This window comes from Chaetodon trifascialis, chromosome 6 (genome assembly GCF_039877785.1).
Source record: "Chaetodon trifascialis isolate fChaTrf1 chromosome 6, fChaTrf1.hap1, whole genome shotgun sequence".
NCBI lineage: Eukaryota > Metazoa > Chordata > Actinopteri > Chaetodontiformes > Chaetodontidae > Chaetodon > Chaetodon trifascialis.
In genome coordinates this window covers 13908229-13926894 of record NC_092061.1, presented here as the reverse complement: position 1 = coordinate 13926894, position 18666 = coordinate 13908229, and the positions used below count along the sequence as shown (strand labels likewise).

Below are 18666 nucleotides of genomic sequence, written 5' to 3'. Positions count from 1 at the left end.
TGTCGTCCCCATCGTCTCCTTCCCCTCTTTCCTTTTCTCTCTGTCTCATTTATCCAGCAAGTCGTCCTTGAGGCGGTACAGCATTAGGCAGGTTGTTAACACAGGAGAAAAGGGCGTTCAATGTCATGTCACTGTGTCGCAAAGCATGAAAGAGCCGGGGACTGGGCCATCTTCTCCAGGAAATAAATACATTGCCATCTTCCTTTTCAGAGTGTAATGGTCTGGATATTACATCTCCTGTGGGACATTACAGTCTACGGATAATAAATCCATCCTGCGGTGTAGGCATGAGCGTTTGCGTGTGCGTACATGTCTAAATGAGCACAGACTGTGTATGTGTCTGCATATGTATGTACCCAGTAGGTGTGTTTGCGTACGTTTCTGCGGGGGGTTGACGTTCACAGTTTGAGGCAATTTGTCCCCTAGAGAGAAAGTGATCCACTATCTCTACACCTCGTCAGCTGGAAGCAGCAAGGCAACCGTAAATCTCAATTACACAAACCCCTCCCTACCCCGTCCTCCCTCCCCTCCCCCCTCCCTTGCCACAGGTGACAATGGACCAAATTGACTGCTCGCTGTTGTGTTCCAAGGCTTACCATTGGCTTCGGGCTGAGTCTGAGAGGGCACAGCTACGTAGGGGTCCTCCCCTTTGTCTGAGCTCATGGGGGGGTCCTTCCGCTCCACCATGCGGCCCCGCCCCAGGGGGCCCTCGGCGGCCTCGGGTAGGGCCGAGGTGGGGAGTGAGAGGGTGTGGTGATGGTGGCGGTGATGGTGGCCTGCCGGACACAACACAGGTTAACCAACGCTCGGGGCAGACAGGGAGACAGGCTTCAGTGCACAAGAGCACAGGCCAGCGAGGGGTGTGCACACACACACGTACACACACACCACACACACATATATACACGTCTATTCCTTTTTTGAAGCATACGCACAGACACAGATACACACACACAAAGACAGCTGCTGGGCTGTGTGAGGCAACAAAGTGTTTCTCCCTGGTGACCGGGGGCAACTCATTAGCAAATGTGTATGTGTGTGTGTGTGTGTGTGTGTGTGTTTCTCAGGATAGACGTGTCCTTTCTTTTTTCCTGCCATCCTCTGCCTCTCTCTTCCTTTCTCACTCTCTCCCCTCCTGTTCTGACTGACATGTCAAAGCTCCGTTGGGCCTGTCAGAGCAGAGCAGAGTACAATCGTATTTCTCCACACTCACCATAGGGTGCCTACCTTTGATATGAAGGACAAGAGACAAACTTTCTTTCCATCGCTCCTGTCGAGAAGTCTGCCTGTAACTTTTCTTCAGCTGTAAAGCGCTTTAAACTCTGTTCATGCTCTTCCCCGCTACCTCTCTCAAGCTTCCTGCTACTTTAAATCCAACTTTTCAAGCAATGCTCAATTCGTTCTGATGTGCGCCGCTAACTTCTTGCACTTTGAATCCCAAAGTTTGTTTAAAAGCCAGAACAAGAAGTCGAATGAAAGAAAGTGACAGCTGTTTTGATAACTGATCAATCATTTTAGGCATTTTTAAAAGCCAAGATGACAAATATTCTCTGGCTCCAGCCTCAACTGCTAAGATTTCCTTTAATCAATTGAGAAAATAAAATAAAAAAAATTTCTCCAGTAATCCCCCCCATCCCTCCTTTTCTTTTCTTTGTTGTCTGCTTCTCTTACGTCCTCATAACCCCTCTTCTCCTCCTCTCCACTCTCTTCTCCTCCCCTCTTTTCTTTAAACCAAAGATCTCACAAATGTTTCACATCTGCACCAGCAGTATTCTTTATTTAGCAAGACCCTCAGCAACATGGCTAAATCAATCATCAGAAATACGTCATTAAGACTTAATGAATTTTGTCTGATCTGACTCCTCCCTGTAATTAAATTGCTTAATGGCTAAATGAACGACTGGCCAGCAGTTGAAGAGGGTGTCATAACACAGCCAGGAAGCTACACCTACATGATGAGACTCTTAACAAGACTAGCACACACAGAGTGTCTCCCTGTGGAAACAAATACACCTTAAGTGCTCGAACGCCGTAAAGTTTGTGATTATCTGACAGTTGCAACAAGTACAAGTACTCTTTCATCTGTGGGTGATGATCACATCTATCTCCACTCCGTCCATCACTGCACGTCTCTCAAACAATCTGTGTGTATTCCTGCTTCCGCTGTTTTCTCATTTCCTTTCATAAGCGGTATTTGTGCATACTAAGCTTTGTCTGACTGTTTATTTTTGAACCATGCAAATCACATCACCATCCCACATGCTTACACTTAAGCCACCCTACACAATTTTGCAGTAGCTATATATTGTGTTTAATATAATGTCTTTAAGCCACACGTTTAAAAAAAAAAAATCCACCCTAGATGAAGAGTGACAACGCTTTTATCAACAGCCTCTGTGGAGCTCAACCCCCAATTCCCATTTTGACACGCTCTCTCCACGGAGGAGGTGACAGAAGTGTGTGTGTGTGTGTGTGTGTGTGTGTGTGTGTGTGTGTGTTTGCAAATGTGCGAGTGCCTTTTCAATATGTGTTTATGCTTATGTTTGAAGAGGGGGGAGGCATTCCAGGGGACTAACGCTGATGCTGCTGGTAGACTACGCACAGCAGACACCCGCACACAACACCACCCAGAGCCTCCTCCTCCTCCTCCTCCTCCTCCTCCATGTGGCGTGGCAATCATTAAAATGATTTATTTAACTATTGGCCCAAGGCTGAGAGATTAGTGTGACAGGCCTATTTTATAATTCATCCCCCCACCGCCAGGGGAAGTGCAATTCAGGCAGATGACACACATAGAGAGAGAGAGCTCGGAGCCTCAGTGCTCCTCCACGGATCAGGGGAAAAAAAGCCCTAAACTGCCGACGGATGCACATCCCTCTCTTTCTACAGATTAAAAGCAAGGCGAGGATGTCTAGTCTGGAGTAGGGGAGAGGAGAAAGGAGAGGGGGCATTTATTTATCTTCAAATCCATATCATCCACTGGCAGATAGACAGAGGGGCTGGGGCAATGGCTGAGACTTTGTTTGGGAGGTTGTAAAGTGGGTGTTGGTTGTGTTGGTTGTGTTGGTTGGTTGTGTGTGTGTGTGTGTGTGTGTGTGTGTGTGTGTGTGTGTGTGTGTGTGTGTGTGTGTGTGTGTGTGTGTGTGTGTGTGTGTGTGTGTGTGTGTGTGTGTGTGTGTGCCTGAAGACACAGCCAAGCCTGTGGGAGCATATTCAGCACTATAGGGGTGCACACCAACACAGATGCTTTTTCTGACCCTGGATGTCCAAAAGGAGGGAGAATCACAGTGGGGGTACAGCCACAGGGGGGTGAGAGAGAGAGAGCTGGGCTTTCTGGAACGACTTCAAAATATCTATTCTTGTCATTCTGTATGGATCTGACTGTTTTGATCTGGCAGCTGCGAGGTGAGAGAGAGAGAGGGAGATTCACTGAAAACCAAACTAACGCACCCTCTCTGATTAGATAAAAATGAGGTAGATGTGAACGTAGGTGTGGGCACTATGGATAAGAGTGACTTTGCTGCCGGCAAATCGTGTGTGTTTATCATTTCTTAAAAAGGCTTGATCAATGAAAATCTTATCAGCCAGCAGTGAAGTGTGATTGTGATATTATGGTGTGTGATTAGGAGGGTAAACGTATTTGCAGGAAGGAGCCAGCGCTAAAAATGTCTTTACGAGTTTGTTTACATTAGCCTTTTTGAAATATCTTTTAGTTTGCACAGACTTGGCGGCAGTTGGCAGAAACGTATCTGATCTTTCCTCACTCTAAACAGACCATTTTATTCTTTCTCTCTCTGCCTCTGTTGACACATGTCCTGTTTAATGTGCATATTGAGGCATTTCTTCACCATCAACACCTTAAACCACCAACAACCAGATCCATCCAATTAGCGAAGCAAAGGTCAGGGCTAATCAATGAAATTGCACAGGGGATAAAGAGGAAGGGGGGAGAGAGGGTCTAGGAGGTAGAACTAATAGAATCAGAATCAGCATTAAACATTTTTAATTCCATGTTTCTGATTTCTACATCCTATATTCTAAAGACCAAAGGGGCTGGATGAGGGGAAATACCGCAAGAAATGAAATTGACCGACCGTGCTGTAATGTTTCATTACCTTCGTAACTGGAGGGAAGGTCTATCAAAAAAGAAGGAATGAAATGAATTCAGTTAAAACCTTGAGTCATTAATAACCTGTCTTTACACACGTGGGAGGAGTTTTCATTTCCGTGAGAGGGAACGATTGATTGACTAGATGAAGAGGTGTGGCTGAAGTTAAAGAGTCAGGGGAGATGAGATGCAGCTCCTGTCTTTTATTTGATTGCCTCTACAGTATATGTGGGATACTTACCGTTCAGCGCAACAAAGGTGTCTGGAGGAAGAAGAAAAGAAATAAGGGGAAACATGTTACTACTTGCAGTAAAGAGAGCTAATGCTTTAACATGATCAAAAGCCATGACTTTTAAAGTAATTCAGAATCGACCGGCTGCTCAATATTCTCCTAACTTTTAATCAGAGGTGATCTATGGCTTCTACAGCTAATGAAGGTGCAACACTATGGCTTCCCTTGACTAAACATGCTGATGAAATTGAAGGCAAAATGGAGCGCGTTCATTTACTCTGAGTAAATCTTTGAAATTGAGATGAAATGGACTAAGATGAGTGATATAATGTCAAATTGTTTTGAAGTTTCTCTCGCCAACCGAGCAGATCAGTAAAATATCACATTTGAAGAATCTAAACAGTTATTCTGGCTGTGAAAAGATCAAATATATGTTCTCCATATGTGCCAGTCTTATTCAGACTTCTGAGGCTGACTGGATTGAGAGCCCTGCCTTGTTTTGTGCTTCTAAATGAGCCCTGTGAGTGCTCAAAAGTCAAATCCCTTCCCTGTGTGTCGCTGAATGTTTGTGTTGTGCTTCCGTAAGGATTTGCAAGAAGGAGCCCAGTCTTTGCCCAAGTGGACACAACACTCTATTGACCAGAGGACCAGAGAAACAGCGGGGGGAAGACAGAGGAGGATGAGAGCCGAAAGGGACAGATGGATGGAAGAGGCTGAAAGAGAGGATTGTGAGGGCAGAACAGACGGGGGAGAAAAAGGTGACAGCAGCGAAGAAGGAAACGGAGGTCCGAGAGAAGAGGGAGACTGAGTTAACAGAGAAGAGAGGAATGGTGTGTGGGGGTGGGGGGTTATGGAATAGAGGAGGAAAGATAAGAGTGAAGAGGGCCTGCTTACTTTGGCAGTCTCCCAGGCCATCTGTGTTACCATGCTCCACGTCCTGCTCAAAGGCTGATCTGTGGGGAACAGAGACATCATGGTCAGCAGAGGAAAACAGGCCAGGCCATGCCGGCTCACCACACCTAACAAAGTAACAAAGCTATAGGAAAGCTACAAGAAAAACACCAGCAAACACAGCATACCCTATGCTTTCACACAGTGTAGGCTGCAGAAAGCCCTGAACTGGAACAAAATCAAAGAACACCTAGCAGGTGCCCTGGAGTCCTAAAATCAGTGGTTATGAAGAATGCTGGCAGGCTAGTAAATCCATAGCTGGCATGGGATTCATTGCCAGTAGTGTTGACACAAATAGATTCATGTTTTATTTAACTGTAATAAAATTGTTATCTTGTATATTTTTAAAGCAGTAGTGTGACATGTTGGGAAATGCGCCTATTCGCTCTTGCTGACAGTTAGATGGGAGAAGTTACTGCCTGCAGCCAGTTAGCTTAGCTTAGCACAAAGACTGGAAACAGGGGGACAGCTAGCCTGGCACTGTCAAATGATTGCAAAATCCACCTAACAGCACCTTTAAGCTCACTAATCTTCACTTTTTTTACAGGGATTATGGGCTGGACTATTACTTGGCTCTGTGCAGTTGCCAGGCAACCAGCAGAGACTCCAAGAAATAGTCATGCACAAAATTAAACAAACAAAATATAATGAGAGAGCTTTAGAGGTGCTGGTAGGCAGATTTTGCTCTCATTGAGAGAGCCAGGCTAGCAGTTCCCCCTGTTTCCAGTCTGTATGCTCAGCTAAGCTAACCAGGCTGCTGGCCTCAGCTTCATATGTATCGTAATGACAATCTTCTCGTCTAACTCTTGCACATTTCCACAAAATGTTGCAGTATTCCTTTAATAGATATGGAAGAAGTGTACAAAAACATGAGCTGTTTTTATGAGAAATTCACTTTGTTCAAAGCATTCTCCTATTTCTCAGTATCTGACTTAGGTTCAGTAGAGATATGAGGCTGTAGTCCCAATCACACGGGCCAAAACCTGGGCAGCGAGGGGTAACCATGCTTGAGGGCCATCATATGACACAGAGGGAGAAAGAGGGGTGAGGGAGAGAGTTTCGGAGATGTTATTTTCTGATGCAATCTGCACTGAGACCTGTTTTCTTCCTGAAAGACCACCTAGCAGGCAGTAAGGAGATCTGTGAAACAGAGCGGACCAACTGTCAACCAGGATCACAGTCACGCATGACAGCTTTTCACAGTCCTCCTCAGTTCCCCCCCTTGCTCCTCCTCCTCCTCCTGCCTGTCCACCCGCCTCTCGTCTTCCTCACCCTCCACTGGTCACAATTATAGCATGAAGAAGAATGATTTTCCAAAACAGCATCACCCACTCCTTATCCCCTGATCAGAGGCGAAAGCGTGAACCTGACAACAGGGAGGAAAATACAAGTGGATTTCTGCTGTTCTGTTCCGAAATCAGAGACAAAGCCAAAGCCACGACTTCATGTACAGTATATTTATATGTTGGAGATGAGTGAAAATTTTCACGCTGTCAGCATCAATATCATTTCCTCCAGTTTGACGGAACCTTAATTAGGACGGAGAGGGTAAAACTTACCCTCTTGATAAACAATTTCCTTTCGAAAGCAACCACAATAACAGCCACACAAACAACAACAACCGCTCTTCATATCTGGGGGTACATTTAATCTGCTTATCTGATTTGCTTATCATACACAGACATAATCACAAAGCAGACGCAGAGTTGCACAATTAAACCTGTCTAAGCACAAATGCTATCTGCTGGATTGCAGACTTCGTCACCTCATCCCACCATGCCGTGAAATGCTGACCAAAACACTGGCAACCTTGTGGTCCTGGTTTCCACGGTTGATAATAACATTACATACTGTGGTGAGACTGTGTTGAGTTGAAGATTACAAGGTTCAAATCCCATTGGTTTCGTGATGAATTAACAATGAGCAGTCACACTACAGATGCAGTGTCTGGGCCTTACTAGGTCCATGTGAAAGTGAATGAACCATAGCGTGAACCCTCAGCTCAAAGGTTCAGCTCCCAAAGTGGCTGCATTACAGCAACAGAAGTGCAGTGCGTTTGAATGTGACACTACAGACCGTTCAGCTCAGGGTTAAGATCCCCCTGCAACTGCATAATGCATATTTAAATCAGCTTCAAACATCACTGTACATAACTGGAGGCAGTTAAGGGCCACATTTTATATTATCTTCCATCAGATGTGATTATTATGTGAGATGTGTGGTTGCACAGAAGGGACTTGGCTGCTGAAATGCAGGTCAGGCATAATAGCATTAATTATTCATATCAGAAGTGAATGGGCAGCCAGAGACTTAATATACTGTACGTACAGTGTAAGGTAAGTATGCATAATGTTTCCTCAAAGTCACCCATTCATTTTGATTTATGGCTATGATTTAAAAAGAAATACCTGCAATTACCTCAGACTTTATCAATCATGGAAAATAAGTCAGTATATGTGGGCTGATTTAATCAGTGTAAGACCCCAGCCCTGGTTCAGAGAAGAGTCAGGGCTGGTGACTGTGACAACCCCTTCATTAATTAACAAATAATTATTAATAAGTTGATCTGTTGTCAGTCAAACACACTCAAGCACGTAGTTTAAATAATAACAACCATGCAGAATCATGTGGGATTATATGCATGAGCAGGGGGTGACTGGGGACCATATTGCGGGAGACCAGAGCGCCAGCTGTACATAGGCAGTAGGTATGAGAGGCATAACTCCACATGGGAAAGCTGGCACACAAGCGTCGAGGCCAGATGGAAGAAGAAAGGAGGGGAGGCATGCAAGAGGGAAAGAATATGGCAGAGGAAAGATAGAAAAAGAAAAATGGATAAAAATAGATACACAGGCAGGGATGGGCATATGCAGGTAAGAAGACAGACAGGTTGACGGTTTGGTAGGTAAAGAGAGACAGGCAAGGAAACAGGGAGTGATGGGCTTTAACAGGGTTTTTACTTTAATGAGGAAAAGAAAAAGAAAGTAAGACTGAGATGATGTTCAGGAGAAGCCTATCCTCTGCACTGCAGGGGCCTGTTTGTATGAGCAAACACCAAAATGCCTGTGACACTACGTTCCCTCGCTTCATCATCTCTTCTTCATCTCTCCGTCTGTCCAGCCTGGGAAAAGCTCACCACGGACCAACAGATCCTACTGGACCTAACCCCCCCCCCCCCACACACACACACACACTTACAAATATTGTACAGTAAAGGAGCGAGGTCATCTGCCCTCTTAATGCCTCTGTGTCAGCTCCTGCTCCAAAGTGGAAACTCAATCAGAACAGTCTACTGCAGCTTTACGGAATAATAATAGTACAGTCGGTGTGTGTGCATGTGTGTGCATGTGGGTACGTGTGCCTTTGGTGTGCTGGCATGCCAGACCAATCATTTTGCAGCAGGGGGATCAAATTCGTTCAACGTCAAATAGCCACTGGAGCACTGGTCCTTTTGTTATGACTTCATCTGTAAAATGTTTTTCCCACCACAAAACTCCATATGCTGTTTGCTCAGAAAGCATAATCTGGTTCTGTGTCATAACTACAACCACAAATTATAGTTACAGCGACCATCAAGTTTTCCCCAGTCCTGCATACCCAACCCCGAGCCTGGGGCAAACAACACTTTCCTTCCATTCATCCTTCCAATAGCCCTTTCAGCTGGAGGAAATTGCACTTACACACCATAAAATTAGAAAGATCACAGGCACGACAAATCGAGAGACGAGTGCCACCAGGCATGAAAAAGAAGGTGGGATACTGTTTCATAAAAGTTGCTCTGAAAACACGTGCGAGTCAGACTTTCTAAAACCACCAGCATCATGCCAGTAATTAGCTGTACGTATGTAACAAAAACAACCTGTTACAAGTTGAACTTCAGTGCTGAAAGTATGATCAGGTGCTTTTAGCAGCACATGAAGTCGACTTTTAAGCTCACTGACTGGACTCTTAATTGAACTGGCATTGTCTCCTTACACTAAATATGTATGTTGTGCCTTTGACTTCTTCAAAGAACCAGATATTTTCAAATGCAGTTGCTCATCTTTATGACTGCCAGTCACAGGTGTTACAAATAACACCGACAATTGCTCTGTTCTGTTCAAGTCATGACAATGAGCCGGCATGCATGCACCAGGACCCTGAAGCCATCATTCATTTTATTATTTACAGCAGTGCTGCTTTTCATACTGTGTTTGTGTAAGTCTACTGTGAGTGTGCTTTAACACGTTACTTACTTGCTGTTGCCAACCACTTGTCTGCAGGCTCCTTCTGACACCCAACCACAGTACGGGTCTCTGGAGGCTATACAAGACCTGGGTGTGACACACACACACACACACGCACACACACACACACACACACACACACACACACACACACACACACACACACACACACAACATCAGCCCCTCATCATATTTCTTTACTGGAGTAATGTTTCCTCCAATCAGGGGGACTGCTTTCATGTGAAACCATCAAACTTACTTTTTGCATCTTCCATGCCTTTCACAGCGAGACAGCGGCACTTTGACCACACAGGAAGAGAAAGCAACCCACAGAGCATGACTCTTGCTGTCTATCTGCATGCCGATGATGCGCTTCTCCTCCACACCGTCAATACTGCACCTAGAGGAGGGAGAGAGAGGAGAAGAGAAGAGGATAAAACATGGATTTTTCTGTATTTCCTTTGACTACCTGGCTATTTTAGGGGCAAAGTCTTGTTGATGAGGAGAGATGTAAGGGGTTGCAGATTAAGCAGTTCATTTAAAGAGATGAAAAAGAGGAAGATTAAGACATGGCAGCGAGACAAACAGTGAGGTCAGGGAGAACAGAGATAATGCTGGACTTGAGAACATGGGGTCAGGAACAGAGTGGGAGATAAAGAGAGATAAGGAAGGGGTGATACAGATACAACAGATAAACAGACAGATGGGCACTGTGAGCAGTCAGCAATAACACCGCACTTAACTGCAAAACCCACCAACATTAACCCCCCCCCCCACCATTCTTCCATTCCTCCATCCCCGCTTGTCTTCTTTGTCTACTCGGCCCCACAGGAGCACACTCTAATCCCTCTGGGCGTGTCAAGCTTTCTATCCCTTCCCTCCATCCGTTCCTCTCTCCATCCTGCCATCCAGCTCCTGGGATTTAATCTCCCCTTCGCAGTGCTCTGGTCCCGCATTAACGCTCTCAATTAGGACTTAGAGTCCATCTACACTGGGTAATGCACGACAATCGGGCCTGCGCTGATCCAGGCAGCCGGGCCCAGGAAGCAGGCGGGCAAAGTCACTTACTGAACACCACTAAAGCCAGATGGCCAGCAGCCGACGAACGCTCTGCCCCAGCCATGGAGGCAGAGAGGGGGAGAGAGGGGAAACAAGATACAGGCAGGAGGCAAGAAGGAGACCCAGCAAGGGGAGAGGAGAGAAGGCAGGGCCTGCCCTTCATCCCCTCCGTCACATGGCCACAGCATGTTGGATAACAAACAGCGGTAACCTTGAAAGCCCTCCAGTCGAGTCCTCGCTCTCCTTCCCTTCTTCTTCTCAGCTGTCTGACACAATCACGAATTCTCCGCTCTGCTTCTCCTCATCTCTCCCCTCTGGTCCTCTCCTCTGTTCTTTCTCCCTCCTCTGTGCTGCCATTCGTTCCCCCTCATCCATTACCCCTCTTCTAAATATTTGCTTTGGCAGGGTCGTACTGTGGCTGATTTTTCCTTATTCACTTCTACTCCAAATACACAACAATGCTCAACTCGCTCACCCCACCGTGGCCAACTCACATGCACTCACGAACACACACACATACAGTCACGTCCATACATGCACCAACAGCCGTGTAATGTATTAGCGAGAGATCCCAGCCTGGCTCTGAAGACAAACACAGACCCTGGTATGCGAGTGTGTGTGTGTTTCCTTTAATCAGCCAAAGTTTTGGAGGAGCTGGGCTCCACTGTGGTTGGGAACCACAGCGCTACGTTATCCAGGGCCTTAGGGTCTATGTCTTTAATTTAGTAGCTGCGGTTGGGCAGAGTGTAACCTGATAAAACTCTTTTAAATGATAGAGTAGCCATCTGGCTGGCTGGCTTCACTATATAGCTCGGGTCGGGGGAACTGACTGGTACTGATGGAGCTGGTGGGTTGGTGGGTTGGCTGACTCGGGAGATGGTTGGAAACATGCAAAATCACACACACGTGCACACACGCACACACACACTCTTTATGACACACACATATGCAGTGTGACCTTCCTTTGTTTGTAGCAACTGTATCCATGTGTTTCTCTATTTCTATCCACACATACACATGTACACACAGAGCGACATACTTGTCAGGGTTGTAGACGTTGAGCTCCTCCAGAAACAGGCTATCGTTGAGGAAGCCGTTGCTCATCTTGGCCAGGAACTTGAGGATGATGCCTTTCTCAGACCCCAGGAAGACCACTGTGTGGTTCTTATGGGGACCCGCCTCATTGTCCACAACAATGCGCGTCAGACGATACCTGGAATAAGGAATACCAATTGAAAAGAATCAACCAATTAATCAGTCAATTAATTAGTCAGTTTGCAGAGGAAGACGTTTACTCATTAGAAGAGCAACAGATGGTGATGAAGAACCCCAGCTGGGACTCAATGGACTCAATTTCCCAGCACAGTTCTCCTTCTGACCACATTCAAAAACTTGTGAGATTAAATTTGCATTGATAAAAAAAAAACATATTATCAACTACAAAAGTAAGAACAACAAAACAGGTGAATATAAATTCCTAAATAATAATTATATAATCAATCAATCAATCAATCAATCAATCAAGGTGCCTTCTCTCACTTACGTCAGATGTCTAAAAGAGAGTAAGGAACAGCAGGGGAGATTAGACAGTCTTAACTATCCCATTAATTGATTGCTATTTCATTAGAAACTCGATCAGGTTGCCACAGGGCATGTCAGGTCAGGTCATTACACAAAAGTTGGCAAAGCAACACACAACAGTTACAAGCTCGGCTTTCTTTTCTAACTGGCAGCTGCTGATCACAGTCTGGCTCGTCACCCGGTGGATGTGCATAAAAATCATTTTTCATTTCATTATTTGTTAAAAAAAAAAATTTAAAAAGCATACTAAGCAGATTCAAGTTAGCAAATGATACACCTGCCAGTCAGTGTGTTTTGGATCAGTGCCCTATTGTGCTTGTAAGCATTAGAAGGAAAATTCAGACAGATCAAATAACAGCAACAGGTTTTAAGAAATACCTCTGAAGACTATTTACATCTGATGTCACTGTATCACAGGCGCCCGTATCTCTCAGTTAGTTCCAGGGCCAAGACACTCTTAGAGTTATCAAAAAGGTACATATCTGCGCATCAGTCTATTCATTAAATGCTTGTTTTCCTAATTTTTTGACTGAAGGAGATGAGAGTTAAAGATTAAAGATGATAGCTTGTACGGAAATCTAGGAGGTCCACTTTTACCCTGCTTAATGATTCATTGAGTGTTTGTGAGTGAAAATGGGTGAAAAGGCCCGGAATTTTCTTTTGGATGTGATGAATGTAAATTTAGCCTTATTAGAAAGAACAGTTTACACCATGACACAGCCGAAGAACGAGGCCACATCCTCTCATCCCATCTCCCCTTCTGTTTTCTTTAAATATTGCTTAAAATGCACTGTGTCAGTGGCTTTATCCAATCAATAGTAACAGCAATCTGAAGGTCTAATGTGGTTCTGATCTATTCAAGCATAACAGGAGCTCCAAGGACTGTGTGAATGGGATTTGATCTGACAGAAATAATACAATCTCAAGGACTGAGACATTCACTGCTCCTATTCAGGATAATGAAAATCTCAAGAGGGGGATTCTTCTGTGTGTCTTCCCCCTCCATTTGATTCATTGTGGCCAGCCAGCTGAGGTCCCTGCCACAGAGCAGCAAGACAGGACAGAAAAGCTTTTTTCAAATTTGCAGCAAATGTTCTTGCTGGATATTAGGGTGTCCTCCCCAGGGTGGATCCAAGGATCAAACCCTATTACTTACTTTGTTTCCAGTTGACTTCAGCTCAAGAATAGCATTCTGCATCGAGACTGTGACAGATACCATAAAAAGCCTCACTGCTCTTCCACTTCATATGCCTTCATGATGCTTTTTGAGCTTACATAATGCTTTTAACTACTGCCTCTGACTTGCATGCAAAGCCCTCCTCACTGTGGTGTCATTTCCAATCAAATACAATAGTTTGATTGCTGATTATGTAAAGACAGAAACAGTGTGTTATTCGTACTGTGGTTCTGTGATACAGTGCACTAATGAACAGAGAGAGCTGTAGAGATAACCTTGATGAAAGCTGTTCAGATTCTGACTAGTGAGCCAGTGCAGTATGTAGGTCAGACCTCAGCAAAGTAGCAAGATGTGATACGATGCAAATAATTTGTAAAACCTATGAAGAATTCTTTATGTAGCTCATCTTTAAAGTGATGTTACCACCACTGAGGCTTGACAAGGGTCTGGCAAGCGCTCCTAACCTTAAATCTCAAGCAGCTGCAACTCAGACACAGCTCCAAATTAAAAACTAGATTTTTTAAAAACTTTGAACCAAATGCTCTGTCAGCTACTTTTTCCTTGCCGATCGGATGGCGGTGTGCTGTCGTAGTCCCCCAGAGGCTGGCTGAAATGTCTGTGTGTAGTGTAGCTAAAAACCAGACAGACCTTTATGATCAAACGGCATCAGCTGCAGTGCACTGGCTTTTGGGAAATGGGCTCAACTCCAGCAGCTCAGGAGAAAAGCCAACCACAGAACAAAAAAGAATATTTTTCACTCCAGTGTCCTCACTTTGAAATATCCTCAGAGGATTTAAGCAAGCACTTCGCAACAAAGACTAAACATTGCTGGAATCATCTTCGGAACGAGAGCCTCTAAGTGTTAAAATGAAATTTCTGTTTGCGTGAGGACTTCCTAACCCATGAAAGCAGACATCACTGAGAATTCAGATTGTTTATTCTGTCTTCATCACATCACGACGCGGTCACTCTGGGAGAGAGATAGTACCGTGTGGATCAGTGTTTCCTCTAAAGGAACTAAAATAGGTCAGCGGCTGGTTTGCGGTGGAGTACTACTGTGTTTTAATGAGGCTCACTCTCAGAGCAGCACTTCACGTAATTATTGTCCTGGGCTGAAGAGGCTCATAGACCTCTGATGATGACGGCCTTAGGAGTGTGTAACACTTACCGGACCATGGTCTTGAGGAACCAGGGCCGGTTAGCAATGGAGGGCACCGCTTCATCCATCAGAGGATGCATCTTGATGAAGTTGAGTGTGTCGTCGGGGAACTCATTGGATACCTTGTACCTCTCCATGGATGGAGTGCCGGCACAGTTGCCAGGCCTGCAAATGGAGAGGAGGAAGATGAAGGTGATGAGGAGGAGGGATGATGGAAGAGAAAAAAAAAACTGCGAGAACAGGGAAGAGAAAGCTCAAAAGAAAAACCTCCACACTGACTGTGGGGGGAGCATGTGCATTTTTTTCACGACAGAGCTCAAATAGAAAACAGAAAGTTCTACTTGCCCAAAATCAATGAGAGTGCAGCCTTAATTCACTAAAGTCTCATTCCAAGAGGCTTTGGCCGGAGAGGACGACATAAGATGTCTTCTTTTCTCTGGACGGGGCAAAGCACTGAGACATTCTATCTATCTGATCCTTTTACAGGGAGTTGGTGAGCTGCTTGTAAAAGAGAAGCTGCTTTTGATAGCATATCCCCTTTGCAGGCATCTCACCTCTGAGAGCTTGTAAAACCCCTTTACAGCATGATCTTTGATACCCTGCCACACAACATAATCCACACCAGGTCCTAGAAATATTAGCCAGCTGGACACTGAATGTGTGACTCTGTCAACATGTAAGGACCAAAACCCTGAAAAATATATACATGTGTACTTGAGAGAAATGTGTCCATCTTCCAACGAAAACCTAAGAAAAAGTAGTAAAAAGGGAATCCAATAATTTCTCTATCTGTCACTGTCACGTCTGTACAAAGAACAGAATTTGACAGATTGATGTAGTTTTATAAAAAGCACTACTGTATGACATCCACACTGAGAAAGTATTTGAAAGTTGCTTTTTAGCTATTCAGTGTCCACATTTCTGGCCTCAAATGAAGAACAGGAAAATCCCCCTTGACAGATGATTTCAGCTGCTGCTGACATTAAATTGATATTGTTAAATTAAGGGCCAGCAGATCCTTTTGTCACTGTTTAAGAAAGGCAGCCACGGCCAGTCCTGTGACATTTTCTGTGTTGCAGCTACATTTATGTCAGCGGACATATGGGGGGCAGAATGGAAACAGACATCTCTTAATGCGAAAACATGTAAATGATTCAGTATGAGAGTCTAACACATGGAGGAACAGTCTGCTGCAGGGCCAGACCTAGGTGGCATTGTTACAAGTCTCCGTCTGTTTGCCTGCCGACGGTCTGAACACATCATAGGACGGAAATGAAATCAATCACATCAATCACTGCAGAAGGAACGGCGGCATATCTGAGCCTTTCAGCGTCTGACCTTGTTAACATGAATAAGTAATTCCATGCTAATTAAGGAAATTCACATATACATTCATTCACACAATGCATGCAGGTGAATGCAAAGAGAGTACAGTGCAGGCTCTCTGTTGGTGAGGAACTGCCTCCTGAGCCATATGGGAACACACACACATGCATGCGCGCACACACACACACACACACACACACACACACACACACACACACACACACACACACACACACACACACACACACACACACAAAGGGTACCAACAATTATCGTGGCCCAGATCTTTGTGGTAAATCTGTTTTTTTTTTCTTTTTTTGAGGATAGGAGTGCAGCTCTTAGCGTGCTAATTAGCAAGCAATAGATGGGAGATTGATCAGGCTGGTGCATTTGTGGAATTAGCCAGCCATCTGTAAAATGATCTCATGCTTCATTTGTTGATACTGAGCCCTTCTTTGATGCAGCTGTGTGTGGGGGAGAGAGCTGAGGTAATGGCTTAGGGGTGCAACAGTGAAAAAAGGTGGTATGTGTGTGATGCTGCTGTGCAAACAGCGTGTGGCTGTGAAGCAAGGTGACACAGGATGTGTAATCCCTTACTTAAAAAGAGGGGATGTAGGCCTACAGAAAAATGCTGCAACATGACTTAAAAATGTTGTGACATTAACACGTCTTGCATTAATTAGTGGGCCATACAGTACATTGTGTGTGTGTGTGTGTGTGTGTGTGTGTGTGTGTGTGTGTGTGTGTGTGTGCGTGTGTGTGTGTGTGCGCGAGATAGAGAGAGAAGAAAGGGAGGAAGACAGAGAGACTGTGTGACTAAATATGCTGTATGTGTGTGTGACTGTGCTACTGTAATCGTGTGTGTGTGTGTGTGTGTGTGTGTGTGTGTGTGTGTGTGTGTGTGTGTGTGTGTGTGTGGTTAATTAACTGCTTTGTACCTTGGCTTGGGAACCTTCTCTTCAGGAAAAGGCGTCCAGGTGGAGTCTGGGGATTTCTGCTCTTTGAAACGTCCTGTGAACGTGTTGGCCACCTCCGCCATGTCATAGGCACACACTGCAGAGCCTGGTATACTGCCATGACACACGTACGCACACACACACACACACACACACACACACACACACACACACACACACACACACACACACACACACACACACACACACACACACACCAAAAAGATATAAACAATCTTCTCAACTGAACATATCAATGAAACACCTTGCCAAGTCTGGACTATCACCAGGGGACAGAAAAAATGGATTTCCAGTCCCCATTCAGAGAGGTTAAATCCCTTGAGAGCTCATTTTAGCTGTTGCATGTTTACACCGTGCGATACAGTCAATGTGCCATGTTGACAAGGTTTTGCCATATTAGAAAAATAAGAGTTGTGTTTATCTGCACTTGCCTCACTTCTACAAAAAGACATATGGCAGTAAAAACTTTGTAATTTTCTCCATTTGTTTAACTGGAATAGAATTAATTGCTCCAATTCCAGTAGCAGTTATTCTCATTTTTGTATTAATTACAGTGTCGGTGCTGTTGTATCACTGCATATATACTGCAGTGGTATTGCGTATAGTAGTCTACGAGTTCCAGTGTCTGTGCCTGCCAAGCCGCATGAGGACACACGTTCCCTAACCCTTCGCTCCATGACTGGGTTTCCCCAAAAGCCTCGAGGCATTAAAGTTCATCACAAGTTCACTGCTGGGCAAGAAATATGGACAACAGATTATCTTTTTATTGCCATTCATTTAAGACGGAATACAGCCATCTTGTGATAGCAGCAGAGCCACTGGCATCTTTCCGTCTGTGGGGAATCAATGCATGGCAGATTGCTGAGTCACTTTTCTATTTTTCATGCATCTTCGAATTGAAGCTAGGAATTGTTCATTCTTTATCAGACTCTCATTTAAAGAGAAATCTCTCAGCTGGCTGGATTTTCGGACAGTTGCATCATGGGTGAAACTCATGTAGACATCAGGGAGACAGCGTACACAAGGGCAGTATTATGGAGAGCAAGGTCAGAGAGCTGTTGATTCTTGGCTTAGCTACTAAATTACAGTAATTACCCTCTGCATTGGATATGTACAGAAAGTTAGACAGTCATAAGTCTGTTTGTATCACACTGCTAACAAGGCGGATAGATGATGAGCGAGCCGTCCAGTTAGCAAGTGACTGGGCCAGGCAGCAACCCAGCCAGACATCCAGACAGACAATTAAATGACACAAAGTGTCGAGCGCTGCCTACAGTCTGAATGTGCTCCTTCTAATTTCACCCCCGACTATGAAATGGAAAATTAATGCCAGGATCAAAACCAGCGCTTATAGAAATTTTCAGAGGCACTGCTTCATTGGGTTTTAATGTCCATTAACCATGCTCAATTGCATTGTCACAAGCAATTGTCTTATCTGCTAAAAAGCAGCCATAAAATGGAAAATTACAATATGTGCGAGCTATCAGCCAAGCTCTATGGCTTTGTGGTAATTTTCAATTTAGATAACAACTCCCCCAGCCTTTGAATTTGAAAGCAGCTCTGAATACGAATTGTAAAAGGGAAAATAAGATTATACACCTGCGTGTCAAAAGGGCAACAGAACTGTTTTGACAGAAGATGTAAATGTTGACCTAGTGGTCTCAGGAATTACATGTAGCCAAGAGGCTCATCAGGGGCACACACCAACATTAACAAAGGTCAGACTGTCATAATGTTGATGAATTGAGGGCGTTTTAAAAGGTATTTCAAACTGACAAAGATGATTGGGTTAATAAATGAAAAGTGCAACACAGCTGTTGACACATGAACTCATTTGAGACAAGGGAAAAGAAGATAGCTGAATTGAATG

General features: G+C 44.6%; 1 protein-coding gene across 3 annotated transcripts in view; it reads right to left on the bottom strand.

Annotated features, from left to right (window-relative positions):
- The window catches only part of sema6a (sema domain, transmembrane domain (TM), and cytoplasmic domain, (semaphorin) 6A), a 107344-nt gene that overhangs the window by 14830 nt on the left and 73848 nt on the right, over window positions 1-18666 (bottom strand). The window contains exons 11-19 of one of the 3 annotated variants that reach the window (XM_070965321.1): window positions 16758-16889; window positions 14503-14658; window positions 11616-11789; window positions 9777-9917; window positions 9527-9604; window positions 5235-5293; window positions 4350-4370; window positions 4116-4136; window positions 597-776 (exon numbers count right to left, since the gene is read on the bottom strand). In XM_070965321.1, coding sequence (XP_070821422.1) covers window positions 597-776; window positions 4116-4136; window positions 4350-4370; window positions 5235-5293; window positions 9527-9604; window positions 9777-9917; window positions 11616-11789; window positions 14503-14658; window positions 16758-16889 — 962 coding nt within the window. The remainder of the gene's footprint in view (window positions 1-596; window positions 777-4115; window positions 4137-4349; window positions 4371-5234; window positions 5294-9526; window positions 9605-9776; window positions 9918-11615; window positions 11790-14502; window positions 14659-16757; window positions 16890-18666) is intronic. The other 2 variants (XM_070965322.1, XM_070965323.1) reach the window with 2 other exon arrangements.